The sequence below is a fragment of the Gymnodraco acuticeps genome, unplaced genomic scaffold (assembly GCF_902827175.1).
Source record: "Gymnodraco acuticeps unplaced genomic scaffold, fGymAcu1.1, whole genome shotgun sequence".
NCBI classification, from domain to species: domain Eukaryota; kingdom Metazoa; phylum Chordata; class Actinopteri; order Perciformes; family Bathydraconidae; genus Gymnodraco; species Gymnodraco acuticeps.
The window spans coordinates 75,884-101,033 of NW_022990319.1; the positions used below are offsets into that span (position 1 = coordinate 75,884).

At 41.7% G+C, this 25,150-nt stretch overlaps 2 protein-coding genes across 5 annotated transcripts in view; one reads left to right on the forward strand and one right to left on the reverse strand.

Moving 5' to 3' along the window:
• LOC117550651 (signal peptide, CUB and EGF-like domain-containing protein 1) overlaps nucleotides 1–16,150 on the reverse strand; it is a gene marked incomplete at its 3' end in the record, with an annotated part of 91,370 nt that extends 75,220 nt beyond the window's left edge. For all 4 annotated transcript variants that reach the window (XM_034223124.1, XM_034223123.1, XM_034223122.1 and 1 more), the window contains 3 exon segments: nucleotides 2,129–2,254; nucleotides 13,192–13,314; nucleotides 15,928–16,150. In XM_034223124.1, the coding sequence (XP_034079015.1) occupies nucleotides 2,129–2,254; nucleotides 13,192–13,314; nucleotides 15,928–16,015 (337 nt within the window).
• Nucleotides 16,151–18,107: 1,957 nt separating this feature from the next.
• LOC117550653 (sorting and assembly machinery component 50 homolog A-like) lies at nucleotides 18,108–24,903 on the forward strand. The gene is made up of 15 exons (XM_034223125.1): nucleotides 18,108–18,296; nucleotides 19,072–19,185; nucleotides 19,388–19,489; nucleotides 19,582–19,669; nucleotides 19,746–19,852; nucleotides 20,435–20,565; nucleotides 20,736–20,823; nucleotides 21,255–21,383; nucleotides 21,507–21,578; nucleotides 21,667–21,753; nucleotides 21,985–22,055; nucleotides 22,303–22,370; nucleotides 22,767–22,913; nucleotides 23,158–23,299; nucleotides 23,973–24,903. The coding sequence occupies exons 1-15, from the start codon at nucleotides 18,276–18,278 to the stop codon at nucleotides 24,016–24,018; spliced, it is 1,413 nt and encodes a 470-aa protein (XP_034079016.1). The 5' UTR covers nucleotides 18,108–18,275; the 3' UTR covers nucleotides 24,019–24,903.
• Nucleotides 24,904–25,150: the final 247 nt, after the last annotated feature.

A 25,150-nucleotide genomic window follows, 5' to 3' on the forward strand; every position in this document is an offset into this window, starting at 1 on the left:
AATAAAGAAACAATGGAAAAAGTCAAGGACCGACTTTGATTGGGAACACATATGTTGCTGCCTATTTTGAACTCACTGAACCGGTTTTAATTAGCAGAGGTTAATCAAGGCTGCACTCAGCGAACATCCAATAAAGCGAGCCTCCGTGCTCAAATCAGACGCGGGCTGGCTTCCTGTTGCCGGGCCATAAAGAGCAAGTGACGGCAGTTCTCACACGACTCGTTTGGTCTGCGTTGTTTGAGTTAGCGGAACAAACACGTGTGGTGAAATGCGACTAACCTCACAGCCCTTCTTTTCAATTACCCACAACATAGAACGCTAACCAATGAGCTATCAGCTGTAGACAGGGCCTTTTCACAGACAAACACGCAGGAAATGAACACCACGTAACGCTGTCAGACCCAATTTCAACGACTGTAAAGACCGCTCTCATTTTTATAGTTGTTTACTTTCCATCGTGTTTGTATGTGTGATCAGATTTTCACATCAGCCTCATTGTGTGTGGCCAAAGCTCTTCAGTTCCTTTAATGACCACTAGATGCTGCCTTTAAATACAATTATTATTTTCTTGATGGGAATTAAACATTTCAATATAATAAGAAAGATATCAAGGCCTTTCTGATACATTATTATGTAGAACAATTCATTTCCAGGGCAAATTTGATTTAATTTTAAAGCAAATTTGAGGCTCTAGCATTCTACATTAAAGAGGGTGGACGTTTTCCGGAGTTTCCTTCCTGGGGTTAGATCCCTCCATCTTGGCACAGCAAGAAGACAGCTCAGACAAACACACAAAGAAGCTTGAGCCAAAACACTCTTAGGAACAGCTTTGGAAGATGCCTACTTGATTTGCCCAACCAACTACTGAAGCCATATATTGACATTAAATCAACTTTTTTTAAATATGGATTCCCCCCCCCCCATTACTTTCATTAGAAGCATGTTAGGATGTTATCTGTTATTGGCTATGAACAGGAGGACTGACTATTGTTGTAGGACAGACTTGAAAATGTAACAAACCTTTAATACTATATTCGTTTAAATTATACTCTTCCAATATTAATCACAGAGTTGGAAGGATCACATATTAAAAGGGTTTTTATTGACCATTTCTGGCCCTTGTTGGTGCATGGAGGAACATTTGAACTCTGATGACGGAGCGTCTTAAACTCTGCTTTATATCAGCTGTCTGAAAGTCATCCCTGTGAGGGGAATCCACAACTCAGCAGCTACTCTGCACGGCTGGCTGCTGCTTTTAGCGCTCAATCTCTCACTTAGTCTCTCCAAAGGCTCAAAGAATGAGCTACAGCACTTAGAAATCCCAAAACACATCCCACCAAAGACACATCCAAAACAACATGTTCCTGATTTTATTTTGCTCTCGTCAGTCAGCAGTGGAGGACTGAAGGGATGAAATGTGTTCGAGCACATCCGTGCAGAACTACGTGTTGCACGGAACAGAAAAAACATTACTCTGACTGACACTAAGTCAATAACGCAGCACTGAGGCTAAATGGGATGGATCTGTCAGTAATAAAGCACAGCCAGGTATCCTTGAAGAAGAACTCTTTAACCCCGACCGCCCTCCCAACAGTAAGGAGAAACAAGCCAAAAAAACACAGATAATGGAAACCCTCCAAACGATGACAGAGGGACTGTACGGGGAGAGACATGCTGAGCCAGGCAGGCTTACACACACACACACACACACACACACACACACACACACACACACACACACACACACACACACACACACACACACACACACACACACACACACACACACACACACACACACACACACACACACACACACACACACACATACACACACACACACACACACACACACACACACACACACATACACAAGGCGTTTACAGTCTGTATTTTTGGTAAATAATAAAAGAAAACGCTACATTTTGGAATACTTAATTTCAATCGAGCATCAATATATCTAGATACAAACCCCATGTCAAATCAAAGGGGTTGCTATTTGCAGACATCATGAAAACAACGAGACCTTTAGGGGGTCTAATTTGAATCAATGTGATGACATGACAACTCTTTCACCAACTCTGTGAACACACACATACAGGAGGGGTGTTTCTGGGACTGCTCTTACCCTGACAGTTGTGTCCGTCGTGGGCTAGCATGAACCCATCGTAGCAGGTGCACCTGTAGTTGCCAGGTATGTTGATGCATTCATGGACGCAGCCTCCGTTGTAGTCGTTCTCACACTCGTCCATGTCTGAAAGAGAAAGGTGGATGTGTCAACTTTTTTTGGTTTGTCTTCACTAGTTTAGGTTGTCTCTGCTGTAGAGGCTTGCTTTTGAAAGGCCGATTACATTTTTTGAATATTGTACCTTCACAGTGAGGTTGTCATTCCATACAAATTGTAAAATTGCAATTGATTTGGTTGTGATTTATTTTTTCAATGTTGAGTTTTCCTCCAACGCATTATTTTGAGAAATTTCTAGCCGTAAATGGTACATTTTTGGTTTTAAAAGAAGGCAAATAAATGGTATAGTAAATATGATACAGTAAATATGGTAAAGAAAATTCCCTAGAAAACAACGTCAGTTCAAATCTTAATGAAAATGACCGATGTCACAAAGAAATGTAAAGGGTAATTAAAAGTGTGATTTATTTGCATCGAGTCATCAGTTTTAAATAGTTTTTCAATGCTGACGAGGATGGTGATGACGTTGATGGTGCATCACTTTCATGTTTTGATTTGAATGAATTTGTTACCCTAGCAGCGTTTCAGTGCAGTAATGGGGCACACTCAGGAAGGGGTAAAGGCAGTTGGTTCTTAAAGCGAGGCAGGAGAGGGAAGTGTCAGCCGGTGTTTATTCGTCTGGGGATGCACCCACCCAACCTCCACGCTGAGCCAGTGGAGGCTTTCACAGGAGGGGCTCACAAGTGGTTGCCATGCGGAGCCACTTAAACAAACATTCCTCCCCCTCCGTGTGAACAGCAGGAGATCCGGCAGGCAGCGAGGAAGACCCTGGCCCACATCCTCCTCCTCCTTCCCCCCCTCCCTTCTGAAGATGACACAGTGCAGGTATCTGCCCACGCTCCACGATTCAGATGCTATGCTGGATCCGTCCAACTTGTTCTCTTCCTCGTGCCAAAAAGGATGTCAGATTGATGAAAACAAAGTCGCTCTTGGCTTTTAACTCGTCCCCCTTGCTCATAGTCCCATCCTTTACTCTCTTCCTGTCCCCCAACCTCTCTCTCTTTCTGCCTCTTGCTTTACTTCACACCATGGCTGTTGCCTGTCAACATTCCATTACTTCTTGCTTGAATGCCTGCTCGCCTCAGTTTGACTGTCTGTCCACCTGTCCTTCACTGTGTCCAACAATCTGACAGCTGATATCAATGAAGATATATTGAGAATGGAGTCACAGACCGCTCTAAATGTCCCATTACAGGTGTGATAACAGAAAGGGTTATATATTTGATATGGTAAGTCACAAACATGACTCTTCAGCTTCTGAATGTAGACATACCCAACAGCTTGACACTGATGTATTATTTCTTATTTCTAGATTTGACTTTAACTATTGTGTCCATTCTTTCTATTTCTCCTTGCACTGGATTTATTTAGTAAGTATATTGTTTTGTTGCATTTTTGGATTGGATTTTTATTGGCAAAACTACATTGTAGCTGTTGTGCATATGACAATAAAGCCTTTGGATCTTGAGCATATACAAAAACTCAAAAAAGCACAACAATAACACAGAAATCAACACATGTCTGCATAGTGACTAATACCACAAGTGCAGGCATGAGAATGCAAAAATGAAGACTCACACAATGCAAACGCACAAACAACAAACAACAGGATTGTTTATCACACTTATCACAGAGACCTTCTACCCACAAAACACTTCCATTCAGATGGATAACATCGTGATTTGGGCTTAAGAATGAACGCTTTGAAAATACCACGCGACATAAACATGAGAAGAGCTTCATCTAAGAGGTTTCACTTAAAAAAAAAATCAATGCCACATTCTGTACCATGAAGCGCCACAGACATGTTTACCAGAAGCCAATTACACAAGCATCAGTGCATTGTAATACCGTCTGTTTGATCTCTGACGAAAGATCCCAGTCTCTGTACTTGGGGTTCAAAGGAATACTCACATCCACACATACTCACACGTTTTAGAAGAGAAGAATGATCAAAAGGGTATTTTCTTTCAAAAGTGTCCTAAAACTGACCTGAGAACTAGTTGAATTGAGCTGCATGTGTGTCAGAACAACAGGAATTGATCTTACCGGTAAGGAGAACCAAAGAAAAACAATCACAGGGGGATTAAGTGCCGGAGCCTTGTGTATACAAACTCCTCACGGATATCACTGGCTCATCCTAAAAGGCATTTGCAACCAATTAGGCCGAGCTGGAATGGGCGAGTGTTTGGGGAAAGGTTTGTTTGGACACTTTGCTGTGCTGCCAGCTCAGATGGCCCGGTTCTGCACGATGTAACAGCTCTGCTTTTCATCTGTCTGAGATGAAGGGGCGAAGGTAAAGACGAGAACTAGAGGGGGGGGGGGGACTCACCACTGAGGGTAAATGAAAAGCAGCAGGTGATTAATTGGTGCCTGAATCAAACACTGAGACTACATTCACAATAAGCCGGGTTCAGTTTACACACATCTTCTTCTCTCCGTTTGGACATCCTTTTGAGTTGTTTTTTTTGTTGCCAAAAAGAGCATTTAAAGTGTGGATACAAGTTATGTAATTCAAATGTAATTTTGTTTGCTCAAGAGAATTGGAGAAAGAGTACAAGAACACACCTGAAAACACTGCCCTGAGATCTAAAGACTAAATCATGTTTACAGATTTGAATTGACTTTAATATCTGTGATTGTTTGTTTCGCACCAAATAAACAAAATAAATGTTATTGTCTCACTTTTTTGAATTGCTTCCAATGAAACACCATCTTTCGGTTGGAAAAGGTTACTTTCCGTGTCTAACCCTGATGATATCAGAAATGGCGAAGCTCCATATGCAGATACACAAAAAGACAATACAACTGTTTTCACAGGTTGAAAAGAACTTAGAACAATTATAACTTAACTGACATTTATTTATTGTGTATAATTTTGGGTGTAAGGTTTCAAGGTTAAATTGACAAATATGTCCTGATTCAATATGTCAGATAATCAAAACTGAATCAGCAGTAACTGAAAATCAAATGCTTACAAAGATTTCACAACTAAAATGAAAAGCAGAGCCTTCATGTTTTGGCATTATAGCATCAGTTGTCTAAATAGTGGAACAACACAATACAGAGTGTGATTAGTCTCTGTACTCCATTCAATTGGGTTCAAATACAGTGACATGCATCGTGTTCTGTCTTAAGGCCAGGTTATACAAAAACAAACAAGTTGAGAAAAATAATTGCCTAACCAGATCTGAATGCAGAAGTGTTTATTGCTGTTTCTAATGTTTACACATGCAAACTAACATTTAGAAGGGCAAACAGCACACAATGTATGACAATCATTTCCTCAAAGATTCTGAGCTTTACTTGTGTCCAACAATCACTGATAATGTTAGTAAAGCTTTCATTCTAGGGTTCCTGCTTGTCGTTTAAAAATCAAGAAAGATAAACTGGTTAGAGAGAAGGTTTGAAGCATGCGTTTGTGTATGTGTGACGGAGAGATTAGAGGTCGGTGGAGGGAGGAGGAAGGTGCCTCGTAGGGACTAGGTTGGCCCCAAACTGTGCCACTTCCTGCCCCTGAGCTGTTGTTGACATCTGACAGCGGTGCCCCGAAAGCTTCAACTGCTTCCGCTCTCATATGCACGTTTTCTAATTGCCGGGGAAGCGTTTATGCTCCACGTCTCATCGAGTGAATTAGGCGCCTTCGCTGACAAGCGCACGCCTCCTAACTGGACAGATGGAAGGAAGGGAGAAAGGGAGGAGGGGATGCTGCTAACAACTCATGCAGGGTGTATGCCTTCAGGTCTCAATGCCATAAGATGACTATTAACACATATTTATGATTTATTTTATCAAAAAGGTGTAATATGCTATGGCAGTTTCCCATGCACGAAAGCAAACTACACATTTTCTGGATAAAACAGTTACCAATTTATTGCCATACTTTTTGTTCTGGTTGAAGGAGGGGGGGGGGGTCTTGTTTTTTTGTTTTTAACATGTTCGCAACAATTATGTGTCAGCATGCACATTCCTGCACAGTTTACTGTAAGGACATCAAATTAGTTTCCAGTAAATGGTGTGAATCGTCTGCACTTTGATGAGCAAACATGGGCATGGATAAATCAACAGTAAACAAGCGTCAAAGCAGTGGGTTAGGGGGTGGGGGGCGATATGTGCAATTTGTAAAAAGTACAAAAAAAATATGTTGGAGATCTCTGCTGAATGAAGTGAAGCAGAAGAAGCTGAGGCCTTTTGGGTAGAATCGTGCAGGGTATCCAGGTGTCTGTACATTGTATTATTCTAAAATGTATACAATTCAAAAAAGATTCAAAATCATAAGATGAAATTAAAATGGTCAGTGCCATTCCCTTTTACTCAGTTGATTAATGTAATAAAACATGTGCAACGCACCACAGTGGTTTGTCTGCGGATTGACAGCCTTATTAAAAAAATGTAATGAAAGAGGAGAAGGTCGCTAACTTGGTCTCTTGATGTAGAAAATGTATTTTTAAATTCACTTGTGTGCCAAAATAAACGTTTTTATGAGGTCAGATTGCATGGCAAAAAATGGGAATAATTTTTAAATATTTTTAAACTATTTTTGTTCGTTACAGAAATGAAGAAGAATCCACAGTAGCAACCAAGTCAAGTTTCTTATTAAGAGTGTGAATTTGTCATGATATAAAGAAACGCTCCGACATACACTACATATCTCAGCTGTGGAGTGAAAGTCAGTACCAAGTCCAAGTGAGCTTTTACTGAGTGACATTTCCAACCAGCAATGCCAGACATCATCCGTCAAACACTGACAAGGAAGCGGCTTTGAGATGCTGGCATGAGGTCACTGTATCTATATATAAAGCCTGAGTCTGAATGAATCTGACTTGCTCCCCTGAGTCTTGCATGGAGGAAGTAGACGGAGAGACAGGAGAGAAAGAGGGAGGTGCACGGAGGATATGTGTGTGTCTGTAGGTAGCCAGTGGAAAGAGCGTCTCACTGATGACGCAGGGACAGACGCCAGGCAGACAATGGCCTAGTAATTGTCTGCAACCTGTAACATCTCCCTCGCCATCCTTTCCTCCCATGAGATGTATTTCCTCCTCCTCCTCCTCCTCCTCCTCCTCCTCCTCCTCCTCCTCCTCCTCCTCCTCCTCCTCCTCCTCCTCCTCCTCCTCCTCCTCCTCCTCCTCCTCCTCCTCCTCCTCCTCCTCCTCCTCCTCCTCCTCCTCCTCCTCCTCCTCCTCCTCTCTGTCTCGGTAAAGCAGGTCATGTCTTCATTACTCTGGCGCAGGGTAAGGGGGGAGCTGCTGGTACAATACAGTCTCAATCAGACACGGCATCTGTCAGGTTCTGACAAGCAAAGAAACGGTCCAAAAGAGAATTAATGGTGCACATGTTGCATGAGCCACACCTAGTCTGATTAAAAACCAAGGACTGGTCATCCAGAGAAGTCCAGAGTGATGCTCTGAGTGCACTTCACGGAGGAATAAATCCTGAATCAAAATGATTTGTAGTTGTGTCTTTGCGTTTCTGTCCAGCTCATCATTTATGATGGAACTCAGAACTCCAGGTCTTTCTTGTCTCTTTAATTTTCTCTTGTCTGCAAAGTTGTTTAGGGAGTAGATTCAGATATGTGCAAACTTTTTTTTAAAGTCCTCAATTCCCATTTACTTTGTATGCAATTCATCTAAAATGTGCTTTGAATGATGTCCAAATATACAGTAAAATCCCAGTTTCATGTCAAAACTGTTCTCCTACTAAACTCTAGCATCAACTACTAATCAGCTACAGTTGTGGTAGAATCACACTGTCTATGTTTGGCCTGTTATATAGTTAAGAGAAACACAAAAAATAAATCAGCCAAGAGAAAAACTATTTACAGCCAGAACCAGTGTTTGAGAACAGCTTTAAAGTGTTTGAAGTGACATTTCCCTCTACCTACAGTACTTAATTAGTTGCTCTGGTATGGAGATAAAGCTTTGGAATCCAACTGAGACAAAAGTACACACTCAAAGGTGTTTGTGTGTGTAAGAATGGAGGTGGCTGTACACTCAATGAAAGAGAGGAGAAGAGACTATTCAGCGCGATTGGCAGCACTGATGAAAACCAATCAATTAGCCTGTAAGAGGCAAATGCTAAGTAAACACAGGCTTTGACAGCTCTGTATAGCAACCAGCCATATAACTCATCCCTAAGGACCAATGCACTCTGTTGAAAACCTCAAAAACGAATCCAACAACACAATTCATGAGAAATAAGACAAAATAAAAAGGGAAAACGATGAAACAAAAATAGACAATTATGTTTCTGCAGCAGGAATGCCATGCCTTATCCTTTATTTGCTCAGAGACTTTTACTAAACTGATCTTTGAAAACACAGTTCTTTGTTCAGAGATCCATCTTTGAAGAAAACAAGTGCTCACAACACTCTACAAACGGTTATGGTTTTGCTAGATCTCACTAGAAACAGGGAGACAACTCTGGCACCGTCCTTAACACACAATCACAAACACAGTAAAGCAGGCTTGACTGATACACAGCTCCCCCCACATACTCTTCATTTGACAGCCCAGGGATAAAAGTTCAAATGTTTCCATAACGAGCCGGCAGTATCAGCTCGTAGAAAAGTCTACAGAGAGGGCAGCGATCATAAACGGCAGATCCGATTTCAGTGACAAGAAGCATTCAAAGAAACGCATTCACTTGAGAAAATGACGCCTCTGGGGACACAGTCCTGATAGGAGCACCCATCACACCCATGGTGGAACAAACCGTTGTGGTTGAAACCCACTGTAGTTGGGATGTTGATCCCGCTGAGTCCTGCAGGACTACTGGACATCCGGCTCCTGGCAGAACAAAGCGGCCTGCAAGCTGCTAATTTGTAGTGCCGACGTGTAGCAGAGGCTGAGAGCACAGGTCGTCTCCCTTGGTCACCGGGTCTCGAATCCGAGCCGTTACAAAAGCACATGAGCGAGCCAGAGTTTTGTCAATGTGGAGCCACACAGGCCACATCCCTCCAGAACCTCCAAAGTGCACGCTAATAATGTGGTCATCAACACGATCCATGTCCTTGTGGCTTTCTCCAGAAAACCGACAGTAAAAAAATAATGTCTGTACATTTGAAGGACTCCATATTTACCAAGTCACAAGATGACAGTTGATATTTTGACCACAAAATGCTTTACAATTTGAGCAAATGTACTGTATCTGTTTTTTGGCCTAACCCAGCACATTTAGCTTTCGTTTTGTAAGTGAAGAGTCAAACAACTTCACATTGCTGCTTTCTTTGGCATCTTATAGGCTCTCATTGCTGTGCTGTTCCTGCAATGTTCTTCCCAGAGACCAAACTAACTGCAAACAAAGCTGTATAACTTATTGAACTTAGGGGTTGAACCATTAACTAGAGGCACTTCGTTTTTTATTGTTACCGATTAAGCAAGGCAAGGCAATTTTATTTATATAGCACTTTTCAGCACGTGGCGATTCAAAGTGCTTTACAGATTAAAAGCAAACGACATTTAAGAACAAATACAGCACAAATACATTATATTTATTTTTAGATTAGTATTAGTACTTTTTGTACTTTTGAGACAGGATCACAACGGGCAGCCTTAGGAGGATAGTGTCCACTTTAGGGAACTCAAAATTGCATCTGTGCTCTTTGCAGATGATATGATTCGGTTGGGTTTAACAGACCATGACCTTTAGTAAGCACTTGGGCGGTTTGCAGTCAAGTGTAAAAGGGTCTGGATGGGAGTTCATCATGTGTGTATTGCTCCCTGCAGGTTCGAGGTACATTGAAAACCAAACTACAGGAGTTCAAATATGTATGGTCGGTTGAGATCCACAAGCCGATTGTTGCAGCGTGGGCACTGGTGCTAGCATTTAACCAAAGGTGGAAATTAGTTTCTCTCTGTAAAATGGTTGGGCTTAACATTAGAGATACTGTAAGGAACCAAAACCTCTGAAGAGAGCTCCATTGTGACCCGGTCCTGGTTAATTGGCAGAAAATCGATGGCCGGATGAATATTATTCCGTCTCAATTGTCTTAAAAGCCTCTGGATAGACGTAACACTACTTAGAATAATATTCTGATTTAACCCACCGTTGAGTAGATTTATGTGGCAGTTTAGGCTAGTTTTATTTTGTTTTCAAGAAGTATGACGGGTGCACCTGGAGGTCTCTGAATACCTGCAGGTGCTCTGGACTGAAAGGTCTGATAAGAGGACAAGTAAGAGATAACAGTGTGGATGGATCATACCATTCTGAGCCAATGTAATCGTGAGGATTAAGGAATAAAAAGTATATGACGATCCTTCAGTTTTATCCAATTTCTCCCACGGTGTGTTTGACTAGACTGTTGAGTGAGTGTTTGCTGATAAGGAATGACACTGATGATAAAGAAGCAGAGAGGACTTGAGGGAGAGAGAGCTGCTTCCAGGTGCTTCCAGGAATAGCATAGCCACTAATGGTGCTGGTCGGCAAAGTGACTCGTAATGCCTGTTGATGGAAAACACAGCCGACCAATTACAGCGGCCATATCTAATCACCAGGGTCGGGGGTCAAATCCAAACCACCATTTGTCTTCATTTGATGTCCCTGTCATGAGCTGTTGTCTCATCACTGGATGGAGTTCAATATATCTCAGCGTACAGTCAGGGGGCAAAGGGAAGGAAGTGTGTGTGTAAAGCATGTTTGACACACACACACACACACACACAGTTCACGCAATGCATTCAAATGTCGGATTTAGAATGGTGATGTAATAAAATGCGGTTGACATTCAAGCTCCGTCAAAGCACAGCAGCCTACAGCTTCCACACACACTTACACAAAAACACACACACTGATCCAAGTGCTGGCCTTGGTGAAGTGATGTAATAAAAAGTGGCTGTCAGGACAGGTCCGCTCAGACAGCAGCTTGACAGGAAGAAGATTATATTCCTGAAAAGCCCAAACACACTGCCGTCTCCACCAGAGAACAGAGGAGCTGTTGTTATTCAGAGTTCAATAGATCTGTGTCCGTCTGTCCAGTGTAATAAATCACACACTATATGTAAAAGACAACAAAGCTGGATAATAACATAATCAATAATCATTTACACGCCAGGGGTCAGTTGGACCAAAAATGGTGTCATCGTGAGACAGCGGCGCACGCACATGGTAAGAAAAAAAACGATAACACAGAGAGCTTATGGGGAGATCAACCCATAGTTGTTTATGGAAAATGAAGTGATGACGTCACCTATATAGTAATTGCTTCTGTTATTGTTACAATCTGTCATTCAGCGTGTGTTTTCCTGTGATTTTCTTTCTATACTTCCTGCTAATGGGAGTTATTAAAGGAAGGCGTCCATGCAACTTGGGTACATCTCATATGAGCACATTTTCTCATGCCCTTTTCTAATGCGGCCCCCTAAATTGTGACGATTTGGGTAAGTAGCCGAGAAGACCCAGAGTCAAGTATATGTTTTTTAGCTCTATCATGTTCACAGAACAAAGGAGGATGTAAACATTTTCAAACCAGGGCCAAAGATATCGTAGAAAGAAACAAAGACGGTTGTATTATTATTATCGTCCAAACAACAGACTGTGGCTTATGTTCCAATGCTGGGTTTTTAGTTATTGACAGAGATCAATGGAGTTTTGAATGATGTTGTCTGTCTTTACAAAAAGTGTTGTTTTACTTTGGCCCTAACTATCCCAAGATGATAAACCGTGTTTAGGCTCCAAGTACAATCTGGTTTTGAGCCCTGGATTTTAACAAAGAGTTGGATAGTTTAGCACAGAAACAAATCATAAGAATCCCTTGTCATAAGGTTAGACATCATGCTTTAATGGCTGCTTCATTGGAATGTGATGGCATTACACCCACTTACAAAGTATACCCCACTTCATCCAAGTTTTAAACTGCAAAATATGAAGGCAATCTGTCCTGGGATAACCACTGAAGCGCACGGTACATGGGGAAACAAATTACAGGATTACACTGTGTGCGCGTGTAGTGTGTGTGTGTGTGTGTGTGTGTGTGTGTGTGTGTGTGTGTGTGTGTGTGTGTGTGTGTGTGTGTGTGTGTGTGTGTGTGTGTGTGTGTGTGTGTGTGTGTGTGTGTGTGTGTGTGTGTGTGTGTGTGTGTGTGTGTGTGTAAATAATTGTACGAGCGAGCTAGGATTCTGCATAACACAGAGAGGGAGAGCATATCTGTGCATTTGCTGGAGCTCCAGCTGTGGTGTGCTCTGAGGCAGAAGTGATTGGAGGTGTGAACGCACAGCCAGGTGCTGCCCCGTCTCACCCTGACACCCTCGCTTAGTCCACTTCCTCCCCATTAATTAGGAGATTAGGGGGGCGACTGGGGGCGGCATGTAGGGGCTGTGAAACTGCTGTCTATAACCAGCCGTTACATCAGAGTCCCCAGATCCAGTCTAGATGTGATTCAGATGTTAGTTCACATCCAACATCAAAGTTTCACTTCAATGAACGTGATCCCAATCAAGTATTATTTGGCCTTGATTCCGATAAGATTTATATTGGGTACTTATACCCATTTCCTCCAGCCGTTTGTGGGCTTTATTGCCACCCTCGCTCAAACAACGCCATATTGCGGGGCCGCGGACTGGCTCACTCCCTGAGGTGAGGGATGCAGCCCCCTGCTTTAAACCCAACCAATGCATTTTGAAACATAAATCCCTCCTCGTTTGGCCTACTACGCTTGTAGGTGTGACTTTTCTTAAGTATTGTCATCAGCATTCATTGAAAAGCCAAAGCATTTTTTGTTAGATCCACTGTTAAAAACGACGTGTGCATAAGCCTGTGACCTAAGATTTTCATTGACATATCCACACTGTAGCTACTGTATGTTCAAATGATAATAAAAGCCTTGAATCCTTCCTTGAATGAAGATTTGCCTTACGACTAAGAACGCTGTACACAAGCAAGCAAGACGTATATGGAAATAAATACACGGAAATAAATGTCAATACAATTTAAAGTGGAAAAAGGTCACTCACCTTCACACTGCTTGCCATCTCCCTTGTAGCCTGGCTTGCAGATGCAGTTGTAGGACTTGGGCGTGTTCTGGCAGAGGGCGTCGATGTGGCAGTCGTCCGACCCTTCTGCACACTCGTCTGCATCTGTAAAAACATGTAGACATGGAGGTCAATATCCTATATGTCCCAGTGGATTCAACAAGCCGCACTACAGATGGCAAATCAAGATCGGTGTGCGTACTGACCTAATGCATCATTAAAGAGCCATCTCAATTCAAATGTATCACAGTTCACAGACTGCATGTCATTCAACTGATGTCTCATTACATGAGGTGTGCGAATAGCAGTTCAATGTCCAGGGAGGCAATCGATTAGCACTAAGATGATAACAGTTCTGCACTCGATTTACTTTTCTAAAATTATTTAGCTTGTTTTAAGCCTATATTAGGATGCAATGACGATGATTTGCCTTCTACTGACGTAAGGCATAATGATTTTACAACAGCGGTTCTTATCCTATGGTTATGGACCCCCCAGAGGATGCTAAATTACTAAGATATGAACACAGAAAAACACAAAATTAAAATGTTGTATATGAAACAGACCTCCAATCTTTTTTTCTCTTGTGAATTACTGGGTAGCTTTACCTCCTCAGGACTTCTAAATAAATACCTCTTGACATTGTTATAAGCCATTGACATGAAAGAGGTGACAGTTAGCCACAAATTAACTTTTCTGAGTTATAAACTATCTAGTAATTGGATCACACCAGCCATCACCAAAAGTGGAATCACCCCATCCGCAACTTCCTACACCGCTACCTCCAACACACTCACACGGACCACACCCGTATTCAGACTTAACCTTCCTTTTGATTTCAGGTTACAATATGTGTCCATAGTTAAACAGACAGAAATAAAAACCCATGGCAAAGTACTCAAAATGACTTCTGTGAAAGTTCCCGCAACAGAAGGGATCTCCAACATTTTTCCATTAATATACAAACACTAAACCGAGCCTAATGAAAGCTGCGTTTGAGTTGCATTGTGGGAAATGGGGTACTCAGCTTTTTTGGAACTTGCTTCATACTGGGGGATGTATTCAAATGCTCTAATTTTGGCAATTATGTAAGTTAATCTGTCTCTTGCATTGCCCTAACTTGAAAGTGTGATATACAGTTATATATGTATGGCTTTATTAGATCCTAAGACACTCTTAATGTCTCAATTTATAAACGTTTTTTGTCAAGGTTTGTTCAAGGTCTCAGATGCAGAGAACAGAGGGTTTAACGGTTAAAATTGATCAGGTTATTGATAGAGGAGCCAGTCACATCTGGGCCCAAATCCCAGGGTGAAGGGCCAAGTCATTGCACACTCACACACACACACACACACACACACACACACACACACACACACACACACACACACACACACACACACACACACACACACACACACACACACACACACACACACACACACACACACACACACACACACACACACACTCCTCCTGGCTGTCATATCTATTGTTCAGCAGAGCTTTGACCCCAGAGCTCCTTTGCATCAGAGTATAAATAGACAGTGTGTAGTAAGTCAGTCGACCCGGCTGGAAGCGGCCTGTGGTTCAGCCCCTGCTCTCTTTCTGGCTCTCTGCCCGGCTCAGCTGTATAACGGAAATAAATAAACGATAAAACGGAATATACAATAAATATTTTTCCTGGTAAAAAAAAAAAGGCAGTGAGCTGCAGGGAAAAGCGAGAGAAAGAGACAGAGTTTAGGAGTAAAGGCAGCAGCAACAAGTTTAAGTCTTTTTTTATGGGATGAAATGCTGCAAGAGGAGCCACAGAATTCATCTTCTCTTCAGTGGTGGGCTTTATAAACATGAGTGCCCCTGGTTTTGACAAAGCCTTTCCCTGCATGGTGGCTCGCGGGCTTTCACTGAGGTGGGAGGCTGAACAATGTGCTGCTGCCTGGTCGATATGGCCCCTGCTGCCTACCGGCTCCTCCTGGGACCTGGACGCTCCCTGCTGCCACCACCACCCCCTCTCCACCCACATTACCCCCACACACAGAGCTTCCACCTCCTCCACCAAACCCGGAGACAAGATGCTCTCTAGCGGCTGAGTCGACTTCTAAAAATCACCATCGGTAAATCATTTGCCCCATTTGCACACGGTGAAATATTTAAACAGGCAGCCCTCTCACTCCGCAGCAAATCACAGCAAATGAGTGCTTAACCCAGAGAGCAAGCTGCGGTTTCCGATTGAAATTGACCTTTGCGCGCAGGAAACACAAGTTCCAGTGAAGTCTGGGACGCCGTTAAACCGACTGGAAAACCATTTGCGCATCTTAAACGTGAGGTGCAACTCACTTTCTAGCTGATTTTTTTTAAATAGCCTACATGTGAAGTAGGAGATACGAAAATAATACAATTCAGTTGTAATACCACACAAATGTGAGTTTCTAGTTGTATACAGTGTGCCATTTTTACGCTGCTGTTCTAATATTATAGAGGATGAAAAGCCACGCTACTCTACCAAATAATATTAATATAGGAACTTCCTGTGCTATCAAAAGGCAAGTTTAAAGTGGCCCACGTGTGCTTTATGATTAAAATGCAATCTCCGGTGATATCATTAGAATATTCCAAGTAGTTTTTCACTCATGTTTCATCATTTTTACCGGTAAAGCCAACTAAATGTGCATTTCATGGTTGACAATAAAGCAAGACAGAGGAAAGGGGAGCTCTTACCTGCGAGTCCGACATTCCCCATCACCCTGCAAGTATTTATGAGGAGGATAAACAAACAAACGTCCCGGGAAAAACAAGCGCTCCCCATGCTGACAGACGGTGTGAGGATTCAGCAGGGCTTTTCTGGGGGTTTGGACTGTGTGTGTGTGTGTGTGTGTGTGTGTGTGTGAGTGTGTGAGTGTGTGTGTGTGTCTCTGATACGAGAGGAGGAGGACCGCTTCTGCTGGACGGGCAGCGGCGGGCAGAGAGAGGGGGGAGAGAGAGAGGGAACAGCAGGAGAGAGCGGAGGCGATCGGAGCCTCCTGATTGGCTGGTTTGTACCGGTGGGGAGAGAGAGAGAGAGAGAGAGAGAGAGAGAGAGAGAGAGAGAGAGAGAGAGAGAGAGAGAGAGAGAGAGAGGGGGGGGGGGAGAGAGAGAGAGAGGGGGGGGGGGAGAGAGAGAGAGGTGAGCAGCGCAGCGTCATGATGTGGATACTCAAAGTTCGTTCTCCTAACCCTTAAACCCAAGCTAAAAACATAAGTTAATACAAAAAAACAGTTTGAATTAACCCCAGTCGACATTTATGAGGGGTTAAATGTATAAGAAGTGAATTTTAGTGGCCTAGATTTTTGGCTGACTTTTGGATAACTCTATATTTTTTGTTATAAACTGCAAAATCCTTAAATATAGAGAGAAAATGAACTAGCCTACAGTCAAAATGTTCATAACTGATGTAGAGCACCTGTCTGTATAAGCCAAAAAAAGTTGGAAACCAAAATAGGAATTGTGTTCATTTTACTTCATATATTAATTATCCTGCAAGGAACCTTTTACATAATGTAGCTGTTTTACAATATTAAAAAACAATTCCAAAATGATAATTCCCTGTGCGAACTAAGGACCCCTGAAGGTCCAAAAAGCCGTAGTTTTGGAAACACGTAGTCATTAGACTAAAAGGGCAATTTGAGAAGTACAGACTCAGGGAATAACAGGGTTTATACAGATTCATATTCAGTCGTTTTTTCTCGTGAAATACTTATTGACGCACTTTTCTGAAACGTTACTCGAATGAGGTTTTAAGAATTAAGTAATACTGACACCTAGTGATGGGACATGAACGTGCAGGAGTGCATTACTCCCATTCAGCGCCGTATAGACCTTTATAGGGCTTTGCCCCCATTGTAAGAGTAGGCTACTGCGCACCACCTTATATAATGAAATGAATGAATTAGACAGACAAACATCGGACAGGGCAGTTTTACATGAACACTAGTTGGTGTATAGGTCTTTGCAGAAAATAGTTAGGGGTAATGTGTGTGGGGGCACAATGGGGGCCATAGGTCACCAGGTTAATCCATAGGTCAGGGGTCACCAAACATTCGTTTATTTTAAGGATTAAAAACAGTCAAAAATAAATATGGGGATTCTCATTGTTTTAAGTCTTTTTAAATGAGGTTATAGTTAAAGGACAACAATATTCCACGTTGTTGTCATCCTGAGCTAAGAAAGAAGTTCATGGTTTAGGTAGCTTAGTTGTGTATAGTGAGTTTTATTGAGGCCATTATATGCAAACGAAAAATGAATAGAGTTATCAAAAAACTTAAAAGTAAATTAAAAGACTTGAGGTCGTTAAATTATTTCAGTAGTTTTCTTTCATATTGAATGTATAGATAGCCTCTAGCTATGTCTAGTAACACTTGTATTGACCCCATTTTTTTTAATTTACACAAACCACAACAAAAACCACACTTAAAGACAAGGCCGAAACTGTCTGGGAACTCACCAAAATTGTTCTCTTTCCAAATGCAGGTGCAATTAACGAGTGCTTTATTCAGACGCTGCCAGCTTCTGTTCATTTTGAAGTGAAGACGGCGAGAAAGTAGACAAATACCGCCATCTTCTGGACAAGCTCCTTCAAAACATTTCTCATTTCTAACCAATCACAGAGAGAAGACAGAATGATGCATTTAAGAGCAATGCATTTGCTAGCTTCTATAATTGTATCTCAGTTGGAAGCTTTTTATTCCAAATCCACTCATTGCTTCCTTTTATCTAACTCGTTATAAAGCCACGTATCCAGCAGCACTGTTGCCTGTCACCCTGCTATATATGCATGACCTTGTATACGGGAAACATAAAAATACATTTATAAAACCACGTGACGAGGTTAGAATGAAAGACAGCTCTTAAGGTTCACGTAGAAAACGAGGAGTGCATGAACGCAACGCGAGATCTCATCAACTGTCATGGCGTCTCCCTTGAAGGGGGATAGGTAGTGGAGAAATTAGCCGCTGTCATTTTTCAGTTTTCTCCTGTTTACAGAGCAGGTAACCCCGACTGAAGAGGCCTTTAGGAGCGGATATTAACCATGGGGACTGTCCATGCTAAGGTAAACTCCATTATCCCTGGCAGCTGGCCTTTATGTGCCTTTGTTACCTACCTTTTTTACATGACCTCCCTGCCAAGTCAGACTCACTAGCATTTGTACTCGATGTACTGTTCAATACAGCTGGATAAAGACGAACAATAAAGAATACTGACTGGTTACATTACGTGTGTACTGAGGAACTGCATGTGGTGAAAAGCTGTATCTTTGACTGAAGCTCATTAATGTTACCAATATAGGCCTGGTGGGATTTTCAAATTTAGATATCATATGTATGACAAACTAACTCGTTGTAACCACGATTTGTGGTAGTATTTTAACGTGGTTTTGTGTTTTCAGACAGTTTTCATACAAGAATATCACTAAAAGCCATTTCATACTGTGTAATTAACACCACAAATAGATTCAATTTACTGTCACAGTCTTTCATTTGAGAAATGTGCTTCTTTAACCTACTTACCTTACCACCTTCCAAACTGACTCCCCATGCAGTGACTTTCACTTGTCGTAGGACATCAGATACTCTCTTTTTAAGGCCCACTCATTGACCTAATGACTCAATGACAGCAGTCCTTTTTAGAGGTGCCATGCATACCTTCCTTGTTTTAAGTGTATCAGATACACAAACCAAATTTAAACTCGGAAATATAGTTATAGTTTGGCTCAACTTCTGTAGTCAAAGAAGGTTTATTAGGGAGATTTTTATAAATTGTTTGAACTTTGCATTACATTGTTAATGTAGTGTTACTTAAAGGCATTGTGCTTATCATGGTGGCAGAGTCTGGATCCTCTCCCGATGCATGGCCGAGATTTGGGCGTCCACCCTGATGACTTGGTCGAGCTTCCAGAACCGGAGCAGGAATCCAAGCAGGAGATCCTCGAAAACAAAGCTGTAAGTAGCAGTAATATCAGACTAGATTTTGTGATAAAAACAAATCTAAGTATTTATAAATAGTATCTGTAAAAGAACTCAAGTGAAAAAAATATGGATTTGAATTGCTATCACAGTCTAAGTACCTGCAGCTACATGCATGTGTCTGCATTTGTATACGATGGTTTTGTTGGAGTAATCCAGGTAAAACATATTTTTGCAGGTGGTCGTCCAACATGTTAACGTCCAGGGTCTTGGAAGAACTAAAGAGGATCTGCTCGGCTATGAGATCTCTGAGGTTTTCCACGCAAAAAACCTCATTGATGTACGTATTTATTACTGAGTATATTAAGGAATGATAGCACTCAGTTTCAGTATTGGAGAAGTTGCAGAGCTCTGTTTCTTTTTCGGTTACAGGTGATGAAAAAATCTCACATCGCCAGACAGAAGCTTCTCCGCCTGGGAATCTTCAAAGAGGTGGAGGTTCTTATCGATACATCTGAAGGTAACTCATTCCGACCTTGTAATAAAAAATACCGCCCCAAAAACAAACAGTTTATTGAATAATGGCTCTTCCCCAGGTTCAGACGCCTTGCCCAACGGTCTGGATGTAACTTTTGAAGTGACGGAGGTAAAGAGGCTGACAGGAAGCTACAACACCATGGTTGGCAACAATGAAGGAAGCATGGTGAGAGAAACAACACTTGCATATAATTCATGTCAGTCATATTTGTCACTTTATTGGCTATGGATGGAGCACTATTCAATAAGATAGTTCATTCAAATTCTCGCTCAATTGGCTGCCAGGTTATACAATTGTCAACTTAGGTTATAAGGCCAGTGGGCATTTGAATCACTTAAATCAGAATTTATTGCAGTCCGTCTGTTAGATTATTTTAACTATGGCACAAAAAGCCAGAACCTTTTTTAATTTCCTTTCCTTACTACACTTTTATATTCAGAATAAGAAACAGGTTTATGTTATATTGGTTATGTTATAGGTGTCAGGTAAAGCTTATTCCATTAGATTAGAGATGTAATGATTATTCGATGAGGGTAGATTATTAAGGAAACCGTTTTAGTTCTAGTAATAACAGGAAATGTGTTTTTTAATGTTTATAGAAAATAGCCTTTCGTCATGCCACAGCAGAAAAGAGCTTATTGTAACAAGTTAATAACATTGGATGAAACTGGACACAGGCTGCTTTTACAGTGAAACAGAAATGATCACAGAACATGGTGGCTTCATAGTATTGGTTTGGTCTTTCAGGTGCTGGGTCTGAAGTTACCTAACGTGTTCGGTCGAGCTGAGAAACTCACCTTCCAGTTCTCCTACGGGACCAAGGAGACGTCATACGGCCTGTCCTTCTTCAAGCCCCAGCCCGGAAACTTCGAACGCAAGTATGTCAGTGAATGTTGCAAATAGACTGTTGACTGCGTGTCCAAGAAAGTCTGACTTCATAAAGTATAAGCACTTTTTACAGATGGCTGATTCCTAAATCTTGGATTGCCAGTAAATGCACCACCAGAACTCTGAGTTGTGTTTTAAGACACTGTGTCCTCTGTTTCAGCCTCATCCTCAACCTGTACAAAGTCACCGGTCAGTTCCCATGGAGCTCCTTAAAAGAAACTGACAGAGGCGCATCTGCAGAGTTTAATGTAAGAGGCCGTGTTTGTTTCTGAATGGAAAAACAGACCATTCAAATGATTAACCAATATCAATACAGATACATTTCCTCCTTATGTTTATGTACAAAAATAAATTCATTCGAGATTCATTTCACCCATGTTTTAAACTGCTTAGTTTGTACCATAATAACCTTTATTTTTATTTGTGGACTTTTTTATTTTTAAATGCATTGGCATAGGTATAGAATCTAGGGAGAAAGAGTCGAACATGTGACTGTGGACATGCATGCTCTGCATTTGTGCACAGCAGTGTGTAAATCCAATCTGAACGCTTGAATTTGCCAGCATTTAATACTGTTGAACCATGCAGGATTGACACATTATCTGCTAGGAAAAGTGTAACTGATGAGTTAACTCAAACGTCTTCAGCTCACGTTCTCCCCTTTCCTTTCCTCCTGCAGTTCCCCCTCGGGATGACCAACCACACGTTGAAGTGGGAGGGTGTGTGGAGGGAGCTGGGCTGCCTGGCGCGCAGTGCGTCCTTCGCCGTGCGGGAGGAGAGCGGACACTCGCTGAAATCTGCCCTCTCGGTACAACCTGGAGCCTGGACTCCTCCTTGTGTCATATCATTTTAAATACATGTTATTAGTGCTATACATATTATATCTTCCACCCCACCAGTTCAACACATCTCCTGTTTTGTTTGTTTGCAGCACACTGTGTCGATCGATTCAAGGAATTCTGCTATCTTCCCCAGCAGGGGTGCATTACTCCGGATCAACCAGGTTAGTGTGCACATGTGTCTAATAATAATAAGGGACCCTGAAAATACATGAATATATGATTATAAACATTTCATGTGTTGGCCTGCAGGAACTGGCTGGGTACACAGGTGGAGACACCAGCTTCTTGAAAGAGGATTTTGAGCTGCAGCTCAACAAACGACTTTTCTGGGACTCGGTAAGACAGAAATAAGACGCCAGACTGGTTTAACAATATTTGTCTTTTAAAAGCTGCAAACACCTGAGTTTGTTCTTTCTTTCAGTGTGCTTTTAGTTGATGAATTGCATTAACGAACCACCAGTGGGCGATAAAGCCGCACTAGAGGAGTGGAACAACAAACGTTGTTCTGCTTAACTGAATACTTCTAAGGTTTTGTGTTATTAACAGAAACGTTGTGTGTCCTCTCAGGTCTTGTCTGCTTCTCTGTGGGGCGGGATGCTTTGTCCCATCGGAGGACAGCCGTCCTGCATCGCTGACAGGTACGTCTGATCCAAGAGCTGCCATCTGGCTCTGACACATCTGACCTTCATTTACTACTCCCAATGAGAACACACTGTGGCTCTTTTGATAAAGATCATGCTCTCAAGATGATCATATCTGTTTAAAAATCTAAACTTGACTATAAGCTTGGGCTACTTGTGAATTGACCAATTTATTTGTCTTAAACGTTGTACTATTAATGACATTCTGGGTATATGGTTTAATGAATGAATCAATTTTTTCCAGGTTCTACCTTGGAGGTCCCACCAGTGTACGAGGGTTTGGGATGTATAGCATTGGGCCACAGAGTGAAGGTACAAAAACATTATAGTTCAATTAATGAGTTTTTTTCTTTTTTAAATCAGCTGTACCTTAATCAATCATCTTTGTCAAAAAGAATGGGACAGTCAACATGGGGCTTACTGTCCAAAACTATAAGACAAAGACAAAAAATTGTTTTACCAACCATTAAATATTGTTGGGACTTAGTGGTAAAGACAATAAGACTACAACACCCTATGATTGATTACAGCTGGAATCCGCTGTTCCACTTCATGTCTAATTCTACACTGTCAGCATCCACACACAATACCGCTCCATAAAGAGAAGTACTTAAAATAATGAATAAAGTGCTACGGCTGTAAGCATGTGTGTATGTTTAAGTAAGTACACTACATATCTTGGTTTAATGCCCTCTCTTTGTGCTCCAGGTGACTATCTTGGTGGAGAGGCGTACTGGGCAGGTGGTCTGCACCTCTACACTCCTCTGCCCTTCAGACCGGGCAAGGGGGGCTTCGGTGACCTTTTCAGAACGCACTTCTTCCTCAATGCAGGAAACCTCTGCAACCTCAACTATGGTGGGTGACTAAAGAAATTAGTAAATGCATAAATACAGCACCTGCAGTGTTCAAAGAAGTACCAAGTGAACACATAGAAATGAACAATCAATAAATCCCCACTCCAGAATTTGTTAGAGTGCATTTAAGCCACATTTGAATATTCTCAAGCATCTTTTCAGTATGTTTCTGGAATGTGAATCACTTCTGAGTGACAGTGGGATATCCCAGGTGGGCGTTGACATGTCGGGTGTTATGTGTGCAGGTGAGGGTCCCCGGGCTCACCTTCAGAAGATGGCAGAGTGTCTTCGCTGGTCGTACGGAGCAGGCATCGTGTTGCGGCTCGGTAACATCGCCAGGCTGGAGCTCAACTACTGTGTGCCCATGGGAGTTCAGAGTGGAGACAGGTACACTTTTCACTAACACTCCCAGATATTACAGGGGTATTTCTGGACTCATAACAAACTGCAAGAGCGTTTACTACAGCAGTGTAATCACAAAGTAAACACAATTTGCTGTGATTTAATTGCAATTGTTTAATTTGGTTTTAAGGATACCAAAATAACTACATTATGATGCTGATGTGTAAAATAAACATGTCAAAAGTCTGAACATTTTTTAATAATTGTTTTCTGAATGTAGTTCCAGAGACGGCTACAATATGTCTTTCTTCCATTTCTGATTCAACAATGTCTAGATGTCAGGGAAATCCAAACACTGACTGGCTTTCACACAACGGCATCATGTAAATAGTGCGCTCAATTTGGACAATTTCAACCCATTTTGGCCCCGACATTTAGTTTTTTTGCTACAAATGGAAAAAGTGTAAAAGAAGCTTGTTCTCTCCGCCTCTATACTGAAACTAGAGGCTACATTAGCCTGCTACAAGCATAACACACACAACTAACTCTCCTTACCAACTTGTTAGTTTTAATGAGTGAAAAAACAACAACGCTATCTCTGGTTCTGCATCTTTATCTCTTATTCAAAATGCTGCAAACTGATTAAGGAAATAAAGAATTGTCTTAAGGTGACACTCATTCCTTACTTGTTGTTTCTCTTTCTTCTCTCCTCTCTTAGGATATGTGATGGTGTACAGTTTGGAGCAGGAATCCGCTTCCTGTGACCTCATCACTCCTCCAGCACAGGCTGTGACATGAAAAGGGAGAACGTCTTGTTGTTTATCACCTGTAAACGTGTTGTAGAGTGTGTACACTAGCATGGGTCCTTTTTTCTTGGGGAATTGTGCCTGACCCCCCAAACCCTCCTTTGATACACCGAGCAAGGCTTTGGAACAACAAAGTGCCAGTGCCATAAAACTAGTGAGGCTTTTTACAGTTAAAAGGGAAAGTAATCAAGATGTACACAAGACATGACTATAGGGGGAAAGAAATACAATCATGGTAAATCTTTTACAACCTTCAACATCATGTCAGGACTTTTATTCTCTTCAATAACAGCTGATTTAGGGTTTTGTTTTGAGTTTTAGCCTCTTTCCTTGGTTTGAGTTCTTCAGCACTGGCACCTTGTCTGTGGAAAAGTCATCTACCAGTGATTTCCCCCACCTCGTTTCCTGTGGTGACACAAAGTAAATTATTTTTACAGAATGTTAAAAGAGATTTTGGGCATGTTCCCTTTTTTGCCTTCCAGGACTGCTTCTTATTCGGGAGCAGGACTTTATAATGATTTTTGTTTTGACAGTTTACTGTACGCCACACACACTTCTGACTGGTTTTGTTGAGATGCACTGTGTGATTGAAAGATTGCAGTGGAAGCAATGGAATGAACCGGGAGAAAATGGCACTTTTGATTTAGAGTGGCGGTGTTAGAAGGGAATCGGCCGTCTGCTAAAGCAGTTTGTTCACACATTGTTGAAGAACAGCGGGATGACCTCCCAAGGTGGGAAACCCCCCCTCCTCCCCCAAGCAACATCCACCTCCAGTGCTCTTACCGTTAGTCCTCTTTTTAATGTTGTTGAAGATATTCACAATAAATCACAGCTGCTCCCCGAGTTTCTCTATGAATCCTTTATGTTTTCTCAATGAAATATTGTAAAATCAAGTATGGAATCGATCAAATGCAGTAATCAGTTCTGGACCTTCTGCGCTGGGATTGATTTAAAAATATATTTAGTTCTTGTTGCCTCTAACCCTCAATCTACCAAAATATTAAAACTAAGGACTAAAGAAATGTACTGTAAGAAGAATCCATCATAGGAAAATGTTAATTTATTTCTTCTGACAACTTCTTTTATATTT

Excerpts from the sequence above, each read along its gene's own strand:
- LOC117550653 (XM_034223125.1), top strand. The coding sequence starts at position 18,276 with ATGGGGACTGTCCATGCTAAG. Across the intron at positions 18,297-19,071 it reads TGGGGACTGTCCATGCTAAG|AGTCTGGATCCTCTCCCGAT; the intron begins GTAAACTCCATT and ends TCATGGTGGCAG. Across the intron at positions 19,186-19,387 it reads AGATCCTCGAAAACAAAGCT|GTGGTCGTCCAACATGTTAA; the intron begins GTAAGTAGCAGT and ends ATATTTTTGCAG.